The sequence below is a fragment of the Melanostigma gelatinosum genome (assembly GCF_949748355.1).
Source record: "Melanostigma gelatinosum genome assembly, chromosome: 12".
NCBI lineage: Eukaryota > Metazoa > Chordata > Actinopteri > Perciformes > Zoarcidae > Melanostigma > Melanostigma gelatinosum.
This window is the reverse complement of record NC_136645.1, coordinates 25,272,599-25,290,193: the sequence shown is the minus strand read 5'-3', so window position 1 is coordinate 25,290,193 and position 17,595 is coordinate 25,272,599. Positions and strand designations below refer to the sequence as shown.

At 40.4% G+C, this 17,595-nt stretch overlaps 1 protein-coding gene across 1 annotated transcript in view; it reads left to right on the top strand.

Annotated features, from left to right (window-relative positions):
• Nucleotides 1-298: 298 nt before the first annotated feature.
• Nucleotides 299-17,595, top strand: part of nt5c2a (5'-nucleotidase, cytosolic IIa) — a gene marked incomplete at its 3' end in the record, with an annotated part of 70,082 nt that continues 52,785 nt past the window's right edge. The window contains exons 1-2 of the mRNA XM_079280529.1: nucleotides 299-354; nucleotides 2,990-3,111. Coding sequence (XP_079136655.1) covers nucleotides 3,011-3,111 — 101 coding nt within the window. The 5' untranslated portion in view covers nucleotides 299-354; nucleotides 2,990-3,010. The remainder of the gene's footprint in view (nucleotides 355-2,989; nucleotides 3,112-17,595) is intronic.

Below are 17,595 nucleotides of genomic sequence, written 5' to 3'. Positions count from 1 at the left end.
TGTACAAATCTGCTACTTTTGTACTGTATTCATGTATTTATAGTGTTGTGCTGTACAGTGTAGTACCACAGTGTTTGTTGATGAATTGTACTAAGGTAAGAAAGGTAGGCTATTAGGGAACGACGTACTTCATGGACCTGAAAAACAATCTTCCCAAAAAAGTGATGAAGAATTGTGTTTTGAAGCACGCGGTCACGTGTTATCTTCAAACACAGGACTGATGACACACACGAGAAAAGAGTTCTGCAACTCTACAGTTGGTGGCGATAATGCTGCACGCGGCCGCAATTCACCATCTGAAGAAGAAGACGAAAATAGGAAGAAGCAGAAGAAGAAGCAGGAGAACACGACATCGTGAGTAGTGTTGTTCTCGTGCTCTTGTCCACAAGTAAAGAGTGTTTTTAGTGAAATGGAGAGCCGGTTAAAGCCCGCACATTTCCTATCACGTGATGTTTCAAACGTCAAATACAATAACACTAACTCACCGTAGCAGGTGAATTGGCGCGCTGGCTAAACTAACAAAGCGGTAACTCAGAAGATTGAAACATAACGGAGCAGTTACATGAGCTAACGTTAGCATCGGGAGCTAACGTTAGCATCTGAAGTTACCGTTACACGAGACCTAAGCTAAACTTAGCTCGGTGTCGCTGCTCTTGTTCAGAAGACTTATGAACGTTATGCACGTTAGTGTTGTGGTCCTGCAGCTGATAACGTAACGCTACTTAAGTATTTGTTAAACCGTCGGTTTGCTTCATTAACGTTAGTATATTAGTTATTTATTCTTTATTATATTATATATCGTGCATTACAATCAGTATTGGGATTATTTCCTGGTCCGGACAGTTTTTAGCTAACATCCCAATAAAAATCAACTTTAAATACATCAATGATGAGTATTGTTTTCAGATTTAATGGTGTATAATTACTCATAATAATATTAATATAATATCTCGTGTTAGATGGAAGATAATCCATCCATTAGGAAACCAAGTTTCAAAATATGTTCAATGTGGTTAACGTTGGTTAGCGTTAATATAAAACTAAGTAAAGTTATTGAGTTGAAGGTGAAATAATGTTGACTTGACTTTAAATCAGTGTCTTAGCATAGCTTCGTTAATCCTCCCAGTTTGTTTTGTTCAGTATGTCATGAATCTATAGTCGGTGTCACGATTTAACATGATAATATTACACAATCTCCCATGTTATCAGAGTCTCACAAGCTGCGTGTGTGTGTGTGTGTGTGTGTGTGCGGTCAAGTGAGGCGTCATCTGCGGAACCTCGGTTGAAATGTAGTGATTGTCTATTCGTGGTGTTACGGTACGGGAGATAGAGATAGACCTATACCAGGGGTCGGCAACCTTTACTATCCAAAGAGACATTTTGCACTATTTTCCACCAAATAAAATTTGTCTGATCGATTTGATATCACAGCTTATAAAGTTTATATATAGTTATATTATATATACAAAAACTATAGTTTGTTATATTTATGAAAATATAAAATATAGAACAATAACAAAGACAATTGTTGACATTTTACTGCTATGTTCAGTGACACAATGTTTGAAAACTCCGGGGTTACCTCTTCATGTGGACGCTCGTAAACGCATACGTTTAGAAATGATGACGTAGAAGCACACATTCACTACTTGAGTGGTTCTTAGCCTTCATGACGTGTCCTTCCCTGATTCGTCACGCTCCCATCACGTGACCCTTTCCCGGAAGATCACAAACAGCAATAGTCTTGATTACCGATCGACTACCAGGTTAATTCAACATGGACAACTGATTACAGGTGTTGTTGACCTTGTTGTCTTTACTAGCAGCTGTTCAGTTAAAGTCTGCCTTTCTGTGGAGGAAGCAGCTGTTATTGGAGCGATCAGTGAGCGGCGTGTCCAGCGGCGTTATCAGACCTACGGAGCGGCCGTCTGAAGTCACTGTTAGCGGCTTTGAGGAGGACAGACACAAAAAGGAGGACTTTCCTTTTCTTATTATTGTTTTTCTTATTATTTCTTAACTATTGTGAAGTCCACACACATAAACTGTAAAGGAACAAAACATTGATTGCTCTCCAGTAGACAGAGACTTCAGACACCAGCAGAGCTACGAGTGAGAACAGACAATGAAACCGAGGAAATGAGTGAGAGACGTGTGTTGACCACATTTATGGACCATAATCTAGTAAACCATTATGTGTAAGTGTTGATTTTCAAGTAAAATTGATATGTCAGAGAGAGACCCACAGCGTTGTAACTAAGTCTGAAAAATAAAACTTTCCACCAAATGTGTGTTTGAGTTGATAAGTATCAAACACAAGCTTTCATTATTAAAGACTACTTTATTATTCTGGCGTTTTAGTCTGGACGGAGATCATCTTGAACATGATGCTGAACCGTGTGGACGGAGATTGTTTTAGTGTGGATGTAGCCTCAGGGAGCCACAACAGAGGGCTGAAGAGCCCTGACCTGTATGATGTAACGAGTCAAAAACATGATGCTGTACATTATATGAAATCCAAGTATCATAACATCTGAAGTTACACTACTGTACTGTTTTTTTAATTGAAAAAGAGGTTTTGAAAGTTAAAATATGATCAAATAATAAACTTTGATCTGTAATTATAACATTTCCCTCATTGTCTAGCTAACATTTCCACTGGATTTCTGTTCATGATGACCACTACTACGTCCATGTATAATTTCATTAGATTTTGCTCTACAGGTTTTGAGAATATTAATAGCAAAATCAGCTCAAATTACATGATATTCATATTTTTCCCATATTTTGCTGGTTATAAAATAAAATGCTTAAGTGGTTATAATATTGTTATTACTATACATGCTACCCAAGCTCTTGTACCGTAACACCACGAATAGACAAGCATTGCATTTCAAGCGCCTGCTGGCTTGACCAAGGTTCTGCAGATGACGACTCACTTGAGCGCAGTTGTGTGGTTCTGGGTTTAACAAGTAGCTCCTTTTCCTCCCAGAAACAGTTGGTACGCTTCAAGATGACAACTTCGTGGAGTGACCGTCTGCAGAACTATGCCGACATACCAGCCAACATGGACGGCGTGGCCATGAAGAAGTATCGCCGTGAAGCTCACCACAGGTAGGTGTTAGTTTAGACTGGCAGAAAGGTCCTGCTACAGTCTGAAACCAGGACAAATAGCTTATGTTTATTGTCTGGAGTGTGTGTGTGACGTGTGTGATGTTATTTCAATGCAGTAGAAAGGCTTCATATTAATGATCTATGATAAAACCCCGTTCAGATACATTAAAGCAGAAGGACATCCACCTCGAGCAGATGTTCCCCTGCTCAGTAGAAATGAGGCTCAGGCTTTGTTCATGGAGAAATTTGTCATTTTGGTTTGTTGACAATCTGACAGGAACCTGACATTTCTTTAGTAATTATGAAAATAAACGAGCTAATTCAAAGTGATAAAGATCATGGCTGAGCCTCAGTAGTTGGCGATGGCAAAAAGTCAGAACTCAAGGTTTCCAAACATCAGTCCACAAACCAATGAACCAATGGGTGACGTCACGACAACTACGTCCACTTCTACCCAGTCTGTGGTGTAGACGTTCAGTTTAACTTCAGTAGCTAGTGTAGCATAGACATGTTAACACTAGTTAATGACGTCCAAACGTACTTTGCTAATATTAGCGCCACTCATTTTTACGTAAAAACAAAAGTTTTAGAAACATAATGATTTAGAAATGTTAGAAAATCTCATTCAGACCTCTCCGGATAACGAGTATCACGATAACACGATATTTAACCACGACGAGGTCCAACTCCACTAAACCAGCCTGAACACGAAGAACATGTGAAACCACTGATGAGCGTCTATGGAGCAGAGCCGGGTAGCTGGACCGTGCTACGCTATGATTGGTCAGTCTGCGTTCGCAGGTGGGACTTAGCAAAGGGTCGATTGTGAAGAAGGGGCTTACAAGACAATACACAGCTTTCAGGGTTTTATTTTTAGGCTGTCACTACAGTCAGCTGTGTACCAATACTAGGGCTGCAACCAGGGGTGTAACGATATGCATATTCGTATTGAACCGTGTATATATATATATATATATATATATATATATGTATATATATATATATATATATATATATATATATATATATATATTTATTTATATTTATTTATATTTATTTAAGCAGGTAGTCCCATTGAGATTAAAAATCTCTTTTGCAAGATGTAAGTAACAATACTACATAACAGTCAGGAGCAGTTTTTGTTTTTGATGCTTATGTGTTGCTAAGAAGACACCCCAGAAGATGAGTCACTCAGGTATAGTTCCATCATTGTTCAAAGTCAAAGAATAACTTCATGATGTTAGTTGTAATGAATGAGTACATTTCTCTGGCATTTATAGTTTTCTACTGTACCGAAACGTACCGAACCGTGGCTCCACTGTATCGTACCGAACCCAACCGTGAATTTTGTGAACCGTTACACCCCTATTCGTTACTGTACGTAAGTCGTTTTTTTGGATATCTGTACTTTACTATTTATATTTCTGTTGACTTTTACTTCACGACATTTTGCAAAGAAAACTGATACTTTTACTCCGATACATTTCCACTGAAACCTTCGTTACTCGCTACAAAATCAAATCTATCTTTAGAAACAAAATGAATCATGAGAGCAGCGTCGGGGACTGTGTTGGAACACAGACTGCAAGCAAGCAGGTTTGGTGAATCAGTGGTCCTAGCAGCAAGTTAAATCATTGGTTAATCACGTTAATGCACAATTGCAAACAAGTGCTCTCAAAGTCCGCGGTGTTTGATTCCCAGTCCCATTGTTAAGAGCAACGCCGTCGCCATGAGCAAACGCCTATTTCCTATATACTATAGTTCATCTTTTGGATGCCCACTGCATGCCATGTGATGAGGAACAACCAATCTGCAACAAACTAATACGAATAAAATAAGTGCAACAAACTAGTACGAATACAATAAGTACAACAAACTAGTACGAATACAATAAGTGCAACAAACTAGTACGAATACCATAAGTATAACAAACTAGTACGAATACCATAAGTATAACAAACTAGTACGAATACAATAAGTGCAACAAACTAGTACGAATACAATAAGTGTAACAAACTAGTACGAATACAATAAGTACAACAAACTAGTACGAATACAATAAGTACAACAAACTAGCACGAATACAATAAGTACAACAAACTAGTACGAATACAATAAGTTCAACAAACTAGTACGACTACAATAAGTGCAACAAACTAGTACGAATACAATAAGTGCAACAAACTAGTACCAATACAATAAGTATAACAAACTAGTACGAATACAATAAGTGCAACAAACTAGTACCAATACAATAAGTGCAACAAACTAGTACCAATACATTAAGTGCAACAAACTAGTACGAATACAATAAGTGCAACAAACTAGTACGAATACAATAAGTGCAACAAACTAGTACCAATACAATAAGTGCAACAAACTAGTACCAATACAATAAGTGCAACAAACTAGTACCAATACAATAAGTGCAACAAACTAGTACCAATACAATAAGTGAAACAAACTAGTACCAATACAATGAGTGCAACAAACTAGTACCAATACAATAAGTATAACAAACTAGTACCAATACAATAAGTATAACAAACTAGTACCAATACAATAAGTGCAACAAACTAGTACGAATACAATAAGTGCAACAAACTAGTACGAATACAATAAGTGCAACAAACTAGTACGAATACAATAAGTATAACAAACTAGTACGAATACATTCAGTGCAACAAACTAGTACCAATACAATAAGTGCAACAAACTAGTACCAATACAATAAGTGCAACAAACTAGTACCAATACAATAAGTGCAACAAACTAGTACCAATACAATAAGTGCAACAAACTAGTATGAATACAATAAGTATAACAAACTAGTACCAATACAATAAGTGCAACAAACTAGTACCAATACAATAAGTGCAACAAACTAGGACCAATACAATAAGTGCAACAAACTAGTACCAATACAATAAGTGCAACAAACTAGTACCAATACAATTAGTGCAATAAACTAGTACCAATACAATAAGTACAACAAACTAGTACCAATACAATAAGTACAACAAACTAGTACCAATACAATAAGTGCAACAAACTAGTACCAATACAATAAGTGCAACAAACTAGTACCAATACAATAAGTGCAACAAACTAGTACCAATACAATAAGTGCAACAAACTAGTACCAATACAATAAGTGCAACAAACTAGTACCAATACAATAAGTACAACAAACTAGTACGAATACAATAAGTGCAACAAACTAGTACCAATACAATTAGTGCAACAAACTAGTACAAATACAATAAGTGCAACAAACTAGTACGAATACAATAAGTGCAACAAACTAGTACCAATACAATAAGTGCAACAAACTAGTACCAATACAATAAGTACAACAAACTAGTACCAATACAATAAGTGCAACAAACTAGTACCAATACAATAAGTGCAACAAACTAGTACCAATACAATAAGTGCAACAAACTAGTACCAATACAATTAGTGCAACAAACTAGTACCAATACAATAAGTACAACAAACTAGTACCAATACAATAAGTACAACAAACTAGTACCAATACAATAAGTGCAACAAACTAGTACCAATACAATAAGTGCAACAAACTAGTACCAATACAATAAGTGCAACAAACTAGTACCAATACAATAAGTGCAACAAACTAGTACCAATACAATAAGTGCAACAAACTAGTACCAATACAATAAGTGCAACAAACTAGTACCAATACAATAAGTGCAACAAACTAGTACCAATACAATAAGTGCAACAAACTAGTATGAGTACAATAAGTATAACAAACTAGTACCAATACATTAAGTGCAACAAACTAGTACCAGTACAATAAGTGCAACAAACTAGTACGAGTACAATAAGTGCAACAAACTAGTACCAATACAATAAGTGCAACAAACTAGTACCAATACAATAAGTGCAACAAACTAGTACCAATACAATTAGTGCAACAAACTAGTACCAATACAATAAGTACAACAAACTAGTACAAATACAATAAGTGCAACAAACTAGTACCAATACAATAAGTGCAACAAACTAGTACCAATACAATAAGTGCAAAAAACTAGTACCAATACAATAAGTGCAAAAAACTAGTACCAATACAATAAGTGCAACAAACTAGTACCAATACAATAAGTGCAACAAACTAGTACCAATACAATAAGTGCAACAAACTAGTACGAATACAATAAGTATAACAAACTAGTACCAATACAATAAGTGCAACAAACTAGTACCAATACAATAAGTACAACAAACTAGTACCAATACAATAAGTCTAACAAACTAGTACCAATACAATTAGTGCAACAAACTAGTACGAATACAATAAGTGCAACAAACTAGTATGAATACATTAAGTGCAACAAACTAGTACGAATACAATAAGTGCAACAAACTAGTACCAATACAATAAGTGCAACAAACTAGTACCAATACAATAAGTGCAACAAACTAGTACCAATACAATACGTGCAACAAACTAGTACCAATACAATAAGTGCAACAAACTAGTACCAATACAATAAGTGCAACAAACTAGTAGGAATACAATAAGTGCAACAAACTAGTACGAATACAATAAGTGCAACAAACTAGTACCAATACAATAAGTGCAACAAACTAGTACCAATACATTAAGTGCAACAAACTAGTACCAATACAATAAGTGCAACAAACTAGTACCAATACAATTAGTGCAACAAACTAGTACCAATACAATAAGTACAACAAACTAGTACCAATACAATAAGTACAACAAACTAGTACCAATACAATAAGTGCAACAAACTAGTACCAATACAATAAGTGCAACAAACTAGTACCAATACAATAAGTGCAACAAACTAGTACCAATACAATAAGTGCAACAAACTAGTACCAATACAATAAGTGCAACAAACTAGTACCAATACAATAAGTGCAACAAACTAGTACCAATACAATAAGTGCAACAAACTAGTACCAATACAATAAGTGCAACAAACTAGTACCAATACAATAAGTGCAACAAACTAGTATGAGTACAATAAGTATAACAAACTAGTACCAATACATTAAGTGCAACAAACTAGTACCAGTACAATAAGTGCAACAAACTAGTACGAGTACAATAAGTGCAACAAACTAGTACCAATACAATAAGTGCAACAAACTAGTACCAATACAATAAGTGCAACAAACTAGTACCAATACAATTAGTGCAACAAACTAGTACCAATACAATAAGTACAACAAACTAGTACAAATACAATAAGTGCAACAAACTAGTACCAATACAATAAGTGCAACAAACTAGTACCAATACAATAAGTGCAAAAAACTAGTACCAATACAATAAGTGCAAAAAACTAGTACCAATACAATAAGTGCAACAAACTAGTACCAATACAATAAGTGCAACAAACTAGTACCAATACAATAAGTGCAACAAACTAGTACGAATACAATAAGTATAACAAACTAGTACCAATACAATAAGTGCAACAAACTAGTACCAATACAATAAGTACAACAAACTAGTACCAATACAATAAGTCTAACAAACTAGTACCAATACAATTAGTGCAACAAACTAGTACGAATACAATAAGTGCAACAAACTAGTACGAATACATTAAGTGCAACAAACTAGTACGAATACAATAAGTGCAACAAACTAGTACCAATACAATAAGTGCAACAAACTAGTACCAATACAATAAGTGCAACAAACTAGTACCAATACAATACGTGCAACAAACTAGTACCAATACAATAAGTGCAACAAACTAGTACCAATACAATAAGTGCAACAAACTAGTAGGAATACAATAAGTGCAACAAACTAGTACGAATACAATAAGTATAACAAACTAGTACCAATACAATAAGTGCAACAAACTAGTACCAATACAATAAGTACAACAAACTAGTACCAATACAATAAGTCTAACAAACTAGTACCAATACAATTAGTGCAACAAACTAGTACGAATACAATAAGTGCAACAAACTAGTACGAATACATTAAGTGCAACAAACTAGTACGAATACAATAAGTGCAACAAACTAGTACCAATACAATAAGTGCAACAAACTAGTACCAATACATTAAGTGCAACAAACTAGTACCAATACAATAAGTGCAACAAACTAGTACCAATACAATAAGTGCAACAAACTAGTACCAATACAATAAGTGCAACAAACTAGTACCAATACAATAAGTGCAACAAACTAGTACCAATACAATAAGTGCAACAAACTAGTACCAATACAAAAAGTGCAACAAACTAGTACCAATACAAAAAGTGCAACAAACTAGTACCAATACAAAAAGTGCAACAAACTAGTACCAATACAATAAGTGCAACAAACTAGTACCAATACAATAAGTGCAACAAACTAGTACCAATACAATAAGTCTAACAAACTAGTACCAATACAATTAGTGCAACAAACTACTATGAATACAATAAGTGCAACAAACTAGTACGAATACAATAAGTGCAACAAACTAGTATGAATATAATAAGTACAACAAACTAGTATGAATATAATAAGTACAACAAACTAGTATGAATACAATAAGTGCTAAGTGGATAAAAAGATGAAAAATCAGTTTGTTCTCATCATTGCCCTATACTAACAAAATATAACTTGTTTGGTTGGGATAACATGATTAAATATGTGAATGTCGGAGCTAAACCTCTTCCACTAAAGGGTCATGGTATGTTGATAGTTGTGAGACAGGAGTCTTTTTGTGGACTATCGGGGTCATCTAAGGAGCCTGAATCGACGAACAATCTCACAGGTATTTGACACTGTTAACCATAGCATTCTTTTGTCTAAATTGCACAGCTACAATTTCTCCTCAGGTACACTTAAATGGATTGAATCGCATTTGCTAAATAGATCACAGTATGTCCAAATACAGAACTATCAATCAACCGCCCTACACTTGTCCACAGGCGTCGCACAAGGATCACATTAACTCGGCTCCTGGACTGTGTCAATGCCATCAGAGACTGGACGGCAGAAAACTGCTTACAACTCAACGACTCTAAGACGGAGGTCCTAGTTATTGCTCCAGAGGAGTTTGTCCCCATGATCAGGCAGATTATTAGTCCACTCTCCTCTGCTGCCCATTGCAACCTGCGCAATCTTGGGATTTTCTTTGATCGATCCATGTCGTTTGACCCTCATGTTAAGCAGCTGTCCAGGTCATGTTTCTTTCATCTAAGAAATATCAGTAAACTGAGATCTGTAGTATCAACACCTGAATTAGAGATGATCATACACACATTTATCTCCTCTCGCATTGACGACTGCAACTCACGTTTCACATCACTCAGTGTATCTGCTCTTAACCGTCTACATTCTTAAACCTGCTCTAAGTGTGAAAGACAGCTATATTTTTCACAACAGTTGTGAACAGCACGTGAACACAATCCAGACTCCTAATCTGTAACACTTGTTTCTCATCACTCAGTGTATCTGCTCTTAACCGTCTGCAGGTCATCCAAAACGCTGCCGCCAGATTACTCACCAGGACAAATCGACGGTCTCCCATCACCCCTGTTGGGATCTAAAGGAGCGTGTTTGGGTTATCAGCATTTAAGAAACTGAATTCTTGACATCAATAGAATTATTGATGTATGTAACAATTATTAATGATTATTAATATAAACGGGGCACCACCCTGCGAACAGGGACCAATAACCAAACGATAAAACTAAGTCTCATAATTAGTAGTCACTCATAATGTCAATAGTCTGCGTATGACTATACATTCAGTGACAGTGAAGGGTTTTAAGTTCGAGCACAGGCTACTACATACAGTCTTATCAAATACATATGCACAAGTAATCACAGACGACTGCTCCTTAAAGTATAACAGAGTTTATTGAATCAAAATAATAAATGATCAAATCAATTAATAGTGCAACCAACAAACGTTATCATACGATTTTATATGCCTAAACTAAAGAATGAATAAAATGGATGAGGGTGTATGTCTGTGTGTGTATGTGTGTGTGTGTGTGTGTCTGTGGGTGAACAGGAAGGAGTCTTACAGCTACGCTAAAGACTACAAAGATGGCGGCGTCGAGTGACGCGGGCCAAAGGGGAGGGGCCTTAAGAACTACAGCTAAAAACTACAAAGATGGCGGAGTCGAGTGACGCGGACCAAAATGGCAGTTAGGCTGCTGTATGTACTCACGTGTGCCTGGGCAGCACGTGATGTGAGGCGCTCGTTTGAACGAGGTTCCCCAGGGGTAGAACTAGGAGCTATGTGTATGTGTGTTTCGTGAAAGGAGGAAAGAGAAAAAAGGTGGGGGCTCATGAATCAGACTTCTGCGTGCGGTCCGCGTTGTAGTGATAATGGGGGTGTCTGGCGTATCGTACATAACGTGCCGTTGTCGGTAGAACTGCCAGCAGTTATGTACGATAGCCGAGATTCCACACTTCACTCACAGAGCTGATTTAATGAGCAGAGAATACTACACGAAGTGTAGTAAAACCAATGAAAAGAAATCAAATAAATCCAAGCAAACAGTCACAGTTAATACACGAATACAGCGGAGCTTCTCTCGTCCGCGAGGAGTTGCGTAATATCTCGATATCACGCGACAGTAATTTAAACAACAAAAACACGGGAATATCAACATATAAATGAATGGCCTGAATTAAACTTAAGTTAATTTAAGCTATGCCCAAATGCCAAGAACCTTACTTGTAGATGCTTCGTTGCAACGTGGAAGTGTCCGTGGCAAAGCTGTCCGTTTTCCTCGTCGGGAAGGGGGACAGGGGGGGAGCTTGCGGGTCGGCGCGGCTTTGCAGCGGGCGCTGTGTGTCGCGCGGCGTTGAGCTGGCGCTGTTTCGGTCCGTCGTGGAATGGCTCTGGAGCAAACGCAGACGTGAACTATCCTCGCTGCAGGGAGGACAGTTTAACTTCGGCTGAGACGACGTGGTCCGTAGGTCTCCCGGTAATCATCGGTCAGGAGAGGAGCGAGGCTTCGTCGGGCTCCTCTGTGCCGGTTTGTGCACAAAATAAAAAGAAAGGCGGAGAACGGATCGCTGATGCGGGTTCGTCTCGCGGGCTGGTGGAGCCGTACTCAAAGTGGAACACTGTCGTTTCGTCCAGCAAAACGGCTCGTGACCTGTCAGGGTTTGATGAGGGTTTGAGGGGCTTCCTCGTGGCTTTCACGTGGCCGGCGTCGTGCTGGCGGGGAAAGCTGGATTCTCTGTGGCCTGGACGGGGGGGTCCGGGCGAAGAGAGCGGTTGTGTGCTCCCTGTTCGACGGAGGTCGAAGGGTAAAAGCTTTGAGTTGGGGGAAGCCGATCGTTTTATAGAACAGGGGTCGAACCACAGGGGTCCTGGGTTCTCTTGGCTCTCGGCCAATGAGATTGCCGCGGTTACCATGGTTATTTGGGGGGAGGGGGAATTCACACCTGAGTGTGAAATTTCACCCAGAGGAGGCTTGTTCTCATCAAACTACAAATCAGGATGAGACCTGTGCTTGAAACAGTGAAGGCCCGATTCTCTTTGTCCACAGCACATGTTTAAGCCATAGGCCAGAGCCCAACATCCCCCCTTTGTTCTGAAGAGCGAGGTGTTGGCTTCGGTCTTTAGAGCAAACCAAGGGCTGGCATGTGCATCCATGTGGTGGGGAAACCTGAAGAGGTACCTGAAGTCCAAGTGTTCCTGAGACCAAAAGCAGTGGTTAAAACAGGCAGTGTTCATTGTTCATAGAGTTCAAGGTGCATAGTGGTCAAGTTCATGGTGTTCAAGTTCAGAGTTCATTGGCATCTGGGCAGATGACTAAGGTGGCATCTGGGCAGATGACTTTAACTACTTCTACCTACATCTACTATCATACACAATTCAAATCATAGGTGAGCAAAACATTATTCCCAAATAATTCAATCGCTATTATGATGTTGTGATAATCTAGCATTGCGGCACAGTGTCAAAGAAAGTAACAACCCAAATAAAACAAAACACAAAAGAGAGAGAAGGAAAGAATAGAAAGACAAGAAGCGGGTGAGGGGCAAACAGTGGTTACTGGTTCAACTCCTAGACAGGACTGGAGTCCGTCGGCGGAGCAGTCGTAGGTTGGCTACGTGGTGTTACGAATAGGAGGGAATCCAGTTAGTCTGTCGCTTCTGGATCTATTAGTACATGATATGTGCGTCTATCTCTCTCTCTAATCGGTAGATTTAGAGCGAGTCCTGTGTCTAAGTTTTAGAATCGATCGATATTGGAGTTGCGTTGCCAAGACTATAGGCCATAGGTACCTGTGAGGGTTGCATAACAGTAGTGGTAGCAGATTTACAGATTTCGTTAGCACGGCTAGTGTGACTAGCTAGGCTGGTCCTTCGCTGCTCCAGCTGTTGACAGCTGAGCCTTCTCGGATGAGGTCCTGGGTTAAATCTGACTGCTACGGCAGAGGTTATGTCTTCTCTGGTTACTTCTGGTAGAGTCTATAAAGCATGCAAAGGGTTCTCTATGAGAGTGGAGCATCAGTTTACAGTCACAATGGTTTTTCAGGTCATGCAACTGTTCTGGTTGAAGTTGGATGTGTTAGCGGTTAGTGCATGTCTACAGGGTGAGTTGGAGCATGCAGTTAAACGTTAGTAGTCAATAGTAAGCTGCCATTCTGCCGGTTGGTTTCGGCACTGGCGAGATTAGAGTGTACTTCCTGTGAAGTGCATCTCTCTAAGTTTCTGTTGTCAGAGAGCCCACCCCCCTCGCGCTGTTCAAGTGGCGAGGGCAGATATCCCACGTTACCGTCAGCACTCAGGGAAACGTCGCGAGCAGTTTCACTCTGGAGTGTGTCATGACGGGCTGGTGATATCTCCCTCCCCCCACCCTCCTAATTAGAGATGGAGACAGGTCCGGCGCACAGGTCAAGTTCAGTTACCTACGGCACTGGCGACTTGACAGGCCCGGGCGATGACTCGGCTGAAAGAAGGCGGTAGCTTCGTGGAACAAGCTGGAGGTGGATCCTGCTGACAGAGCAGGAGAAGAAGGCTTAGTTGACGAAAGATCTTACGAGCTAGGATGCTCGAAAGGGCCTCTAAGGTTGTGGCACCCTAGAGGTGTATGCGAAAAGGTGGGGGAACACATGAGGCTCGTTTCTGACCCGGAGTCGGGTAGAGCAAGAGTGTTATGACCCCTCAGGAAGACTGAAGACTATGTATAGATATATACATAACGGGCATTGCCTTTGCGAACAAGGTCGCCCAAGAAGGTTAAAGAACGAGGTGCGAAAATGGGAGTGGTTGTTTCCGGAAGTGTGCTGAGTTCTCCTCCCCCCCCCTACCACGTCGACTTGGCAGCAGGGGGAAAGGTCACTTGGCTTAGTCAGGTGGGCTGCGAGTCAGCGTTACCTGATGTGTTGCCCTTGAGGGCGTCTTTCACCCCCCTGGTTCCGTTGGTCTTTCGACCGCCAGGGTCGTTTGTTCCTCGGGGGTGACCAGGGCTCGGTAGGCCAAGTCCTCTCGTCGTCTTCCGACGCTAGGTCGGAGTCGCTCGACTGTTGGATGCCTAAGACTATGGCGGTGTCTTCGTACCGATTTGTCGGCCGTCCGCGTGTCTTCCATGCAAGTTGCGCGTACTTCCTAATCTCTAGCATGGTGAGGTTACTCGTTCTGCAGTGCATGGTAACATCGTATCTCACGTTGTCGTGGAGATTGTGCAGGAATAGCGACTTGAAGGCATGGTCTTCTTTTAGACCTGGGGCGTTACGTCCTTGGAAGTACGCCGATCTCAAGCGCCTGAAGTAGTCTCTCGGAGACTCTAGCCTTTCCTGGGAAATGGCAAAGGCGCCGAGGGTGGCAGAAGCTGGGTCGGTGTACAGGGAGTACTCCTCCCTAAGGGCGTGACAAAGGGATGAATAGCGGTCGCGGATGCTCGGCTGGAGCGTTTCAATGAAAGCGTGGACGCTTCGCGCAGTGGTTTTCCACACTAGCTTTAGCTTTTCGCGCGATGAGGGCCGCGATAGGTCGAGGAGGCAGTGATCGATCTCCCTAAGGTAGTCATCGATGCTCGAGTCGTGATTATCGGGATTAAAGCGCTCTACGTCTTTTACCAGAGACTCAATCTGTCGAGTACGCACGCCTCCAAGGTTGATGGGGCCTGAGCCGTCCGAGTCTCCATACTCGCGATGGTGGTAACGACTATCATCCTCCCTCCCTGAGGGGGATGGGGTCAGTTCTTGCCGCGCGCGTGAACTGCGTGGAGGATTGCGTTCGCCTGAGGTGGTTTTGAAGCCACCTGGGCCGTCTAGGACCTGGTGTTGGTCCTCTCTCCTCCTGGTTGGGGATGTCGCTTTCAAGAAATGCAAGGTGGTTCGGGTCTCGGGGAATGAAGGAGCCGAGACCAAGAAATGACTGGGCTGAAAGGCTCGGTAGGGGGTAGCAGAAGCTACCGGGGTTGCTGGAACACCTTGAAGCGCTTTCAGTTTGTCATCACTCTCTGATGCTTTAGAGAGTTTTAGGTTGACCTCTCTGAGGTCACTGCGCAGGCTACTATTTTCTGACTGTAGGGCTCTACAGTCACGTGACAACTCCTGAACCTCTGTTCGGAGTGTCCAGATCTCGCGTTGCTGCTCGTCGCTCTGTGCCCGGGTTCGGGTAGCTTGGAGCTGCATTTTCTGATGGTAGATGAGCAGTATTTCGCCGATTACGTTCTGAATCAGGCGCTCTCTGTTACCTGCTGGGTTATTTACATAAGCCACCAGCTGCTCTAATTGCTCGTCGCATAGGACAGCAGTGTATTTTGCAAAGTACTCTCTTTCCTTTGCTGTGAGTCCGAGGACATCAGCCACCGCATCTCGTAATGCGGTGTCTTCTGGAGCTACAGCTCCAGGAATGGGGAATTTCTCGTCGTTCATTCTCTCTAATGAGCGCGACTCCCAGTGGTTGTTAATTCCCTAGTGTTAGAACGGAAACTGTTAGTGTTTACGGTTCTCAGTGAAATGTCTAGTTCTGTAACTTAGGATTTCTACTGTTAGGTGTTAATTACTGTTAGTGTTACGGTTCATGCAGGCGCACAGTGAAATGTCTAGCTCTGTGACTTACGTTTCTACTGTTGCTGCTCTGAGGTATCACTACTGCTTTGCAGCCAGAGGTGCGAAAATGCTAATGTGGTTTAGCACTTTGGGCCTGTGACAGCTGTGTGTAACTTCTTTGAGGGATTTAAGAAAGCAAGCAAGGTATTACAAATAAAACGATCAAATCTACTACACAGCTGGCTGTTAGTTTAAGAAATGAAACGAATAATTAAACCTGGAAACGAAATAAAATTTCGAGAAGGGAATTAAAGATTAAGATTAAAAATCTGGATTTAAAATCAAAAATTTAATTACAATAAGACAAGATTTTGAAGATCAAAGCCTACCTATTTTGGGAAATAAGTTTCAGGAATTTGGATAATTCAAAAGAAGAAAAAAAAAAAAAAATTCCGAAAAAAAATATTTTTTGGAAAATTAATTATTCAAAAATAATTATGGATTAATGTGCATATATACTGTAACAAAACTGGAATAACGTACCCTCACACGGGGCACCATTATGTTGGGATATAAAGGAGCGTGTTTGGGTTATCAGCATTTAAGAAACTGAATTCTTGACATCAATAGAATTATTGATGTATGTAACAATTATTAATGATTATTAATATAAACGGGGCACCACCCTGCGAACAGGGACCAATAACCAAACGATAAAACTAAGTCTCATAATTAGTAGTCACTCATAATGTCAATAGTCTGCGTATGACTATACATTCAGTGACAGTGAAGGGTTTTAAGTTCGAGCACAGGCTACTACATACAGTCTTATCAAATACATATGCACAAGTAATCACAGACGACTGCTCCTTAAAGTATAACAGAGTTTATTGAATCAAAATAATAAATGATCAAATCAATTAATAGTGCAACCAACAAACGTTATCATACGATTTTATATGCCTAAACTAAAGAATGAATAAAATGGATGAGGGTGTATGTCTGTGTGTATGTGTGTGTGTGTGTGTGTGTCTGTGGGTGAACAGGAAGGAGTCTTACAGCTACGCTAAAGACTACAAAGATGGCGGCGTCGAGTGACGCGGGCCAAAGGGGAGGGGCCTTAAGAACTACAGCTAAAAACTACAAAGATGGCGGAGTCGAGTGACGCGGACCAAAATGGCAGTTAGGCTGCTGTATGTACTCACGTGTGCCTGGGCAGCACGTGATGTGAGGCGCTCGTTTGAACGAGGTTCCCCAGGGGTAGAACTAGGAGCTATGTGTATGTGTGTTTCGTGAAAGGAGGAAAGAGAAAAAAGGTGGGGGCTCATGAATCAGACTTCTGCGTGCGGTCCGCGTTGTAGTGATAATGGGGGTGTCTGGCATATCGTACATAACGTGCCGTTGTCGGTAGAACTGCCAGCAGTTATGTACGATAGCCGAGATTCCACACTTCACTCACAGAGCTGATTTAATGAGCAGAGAATACTAC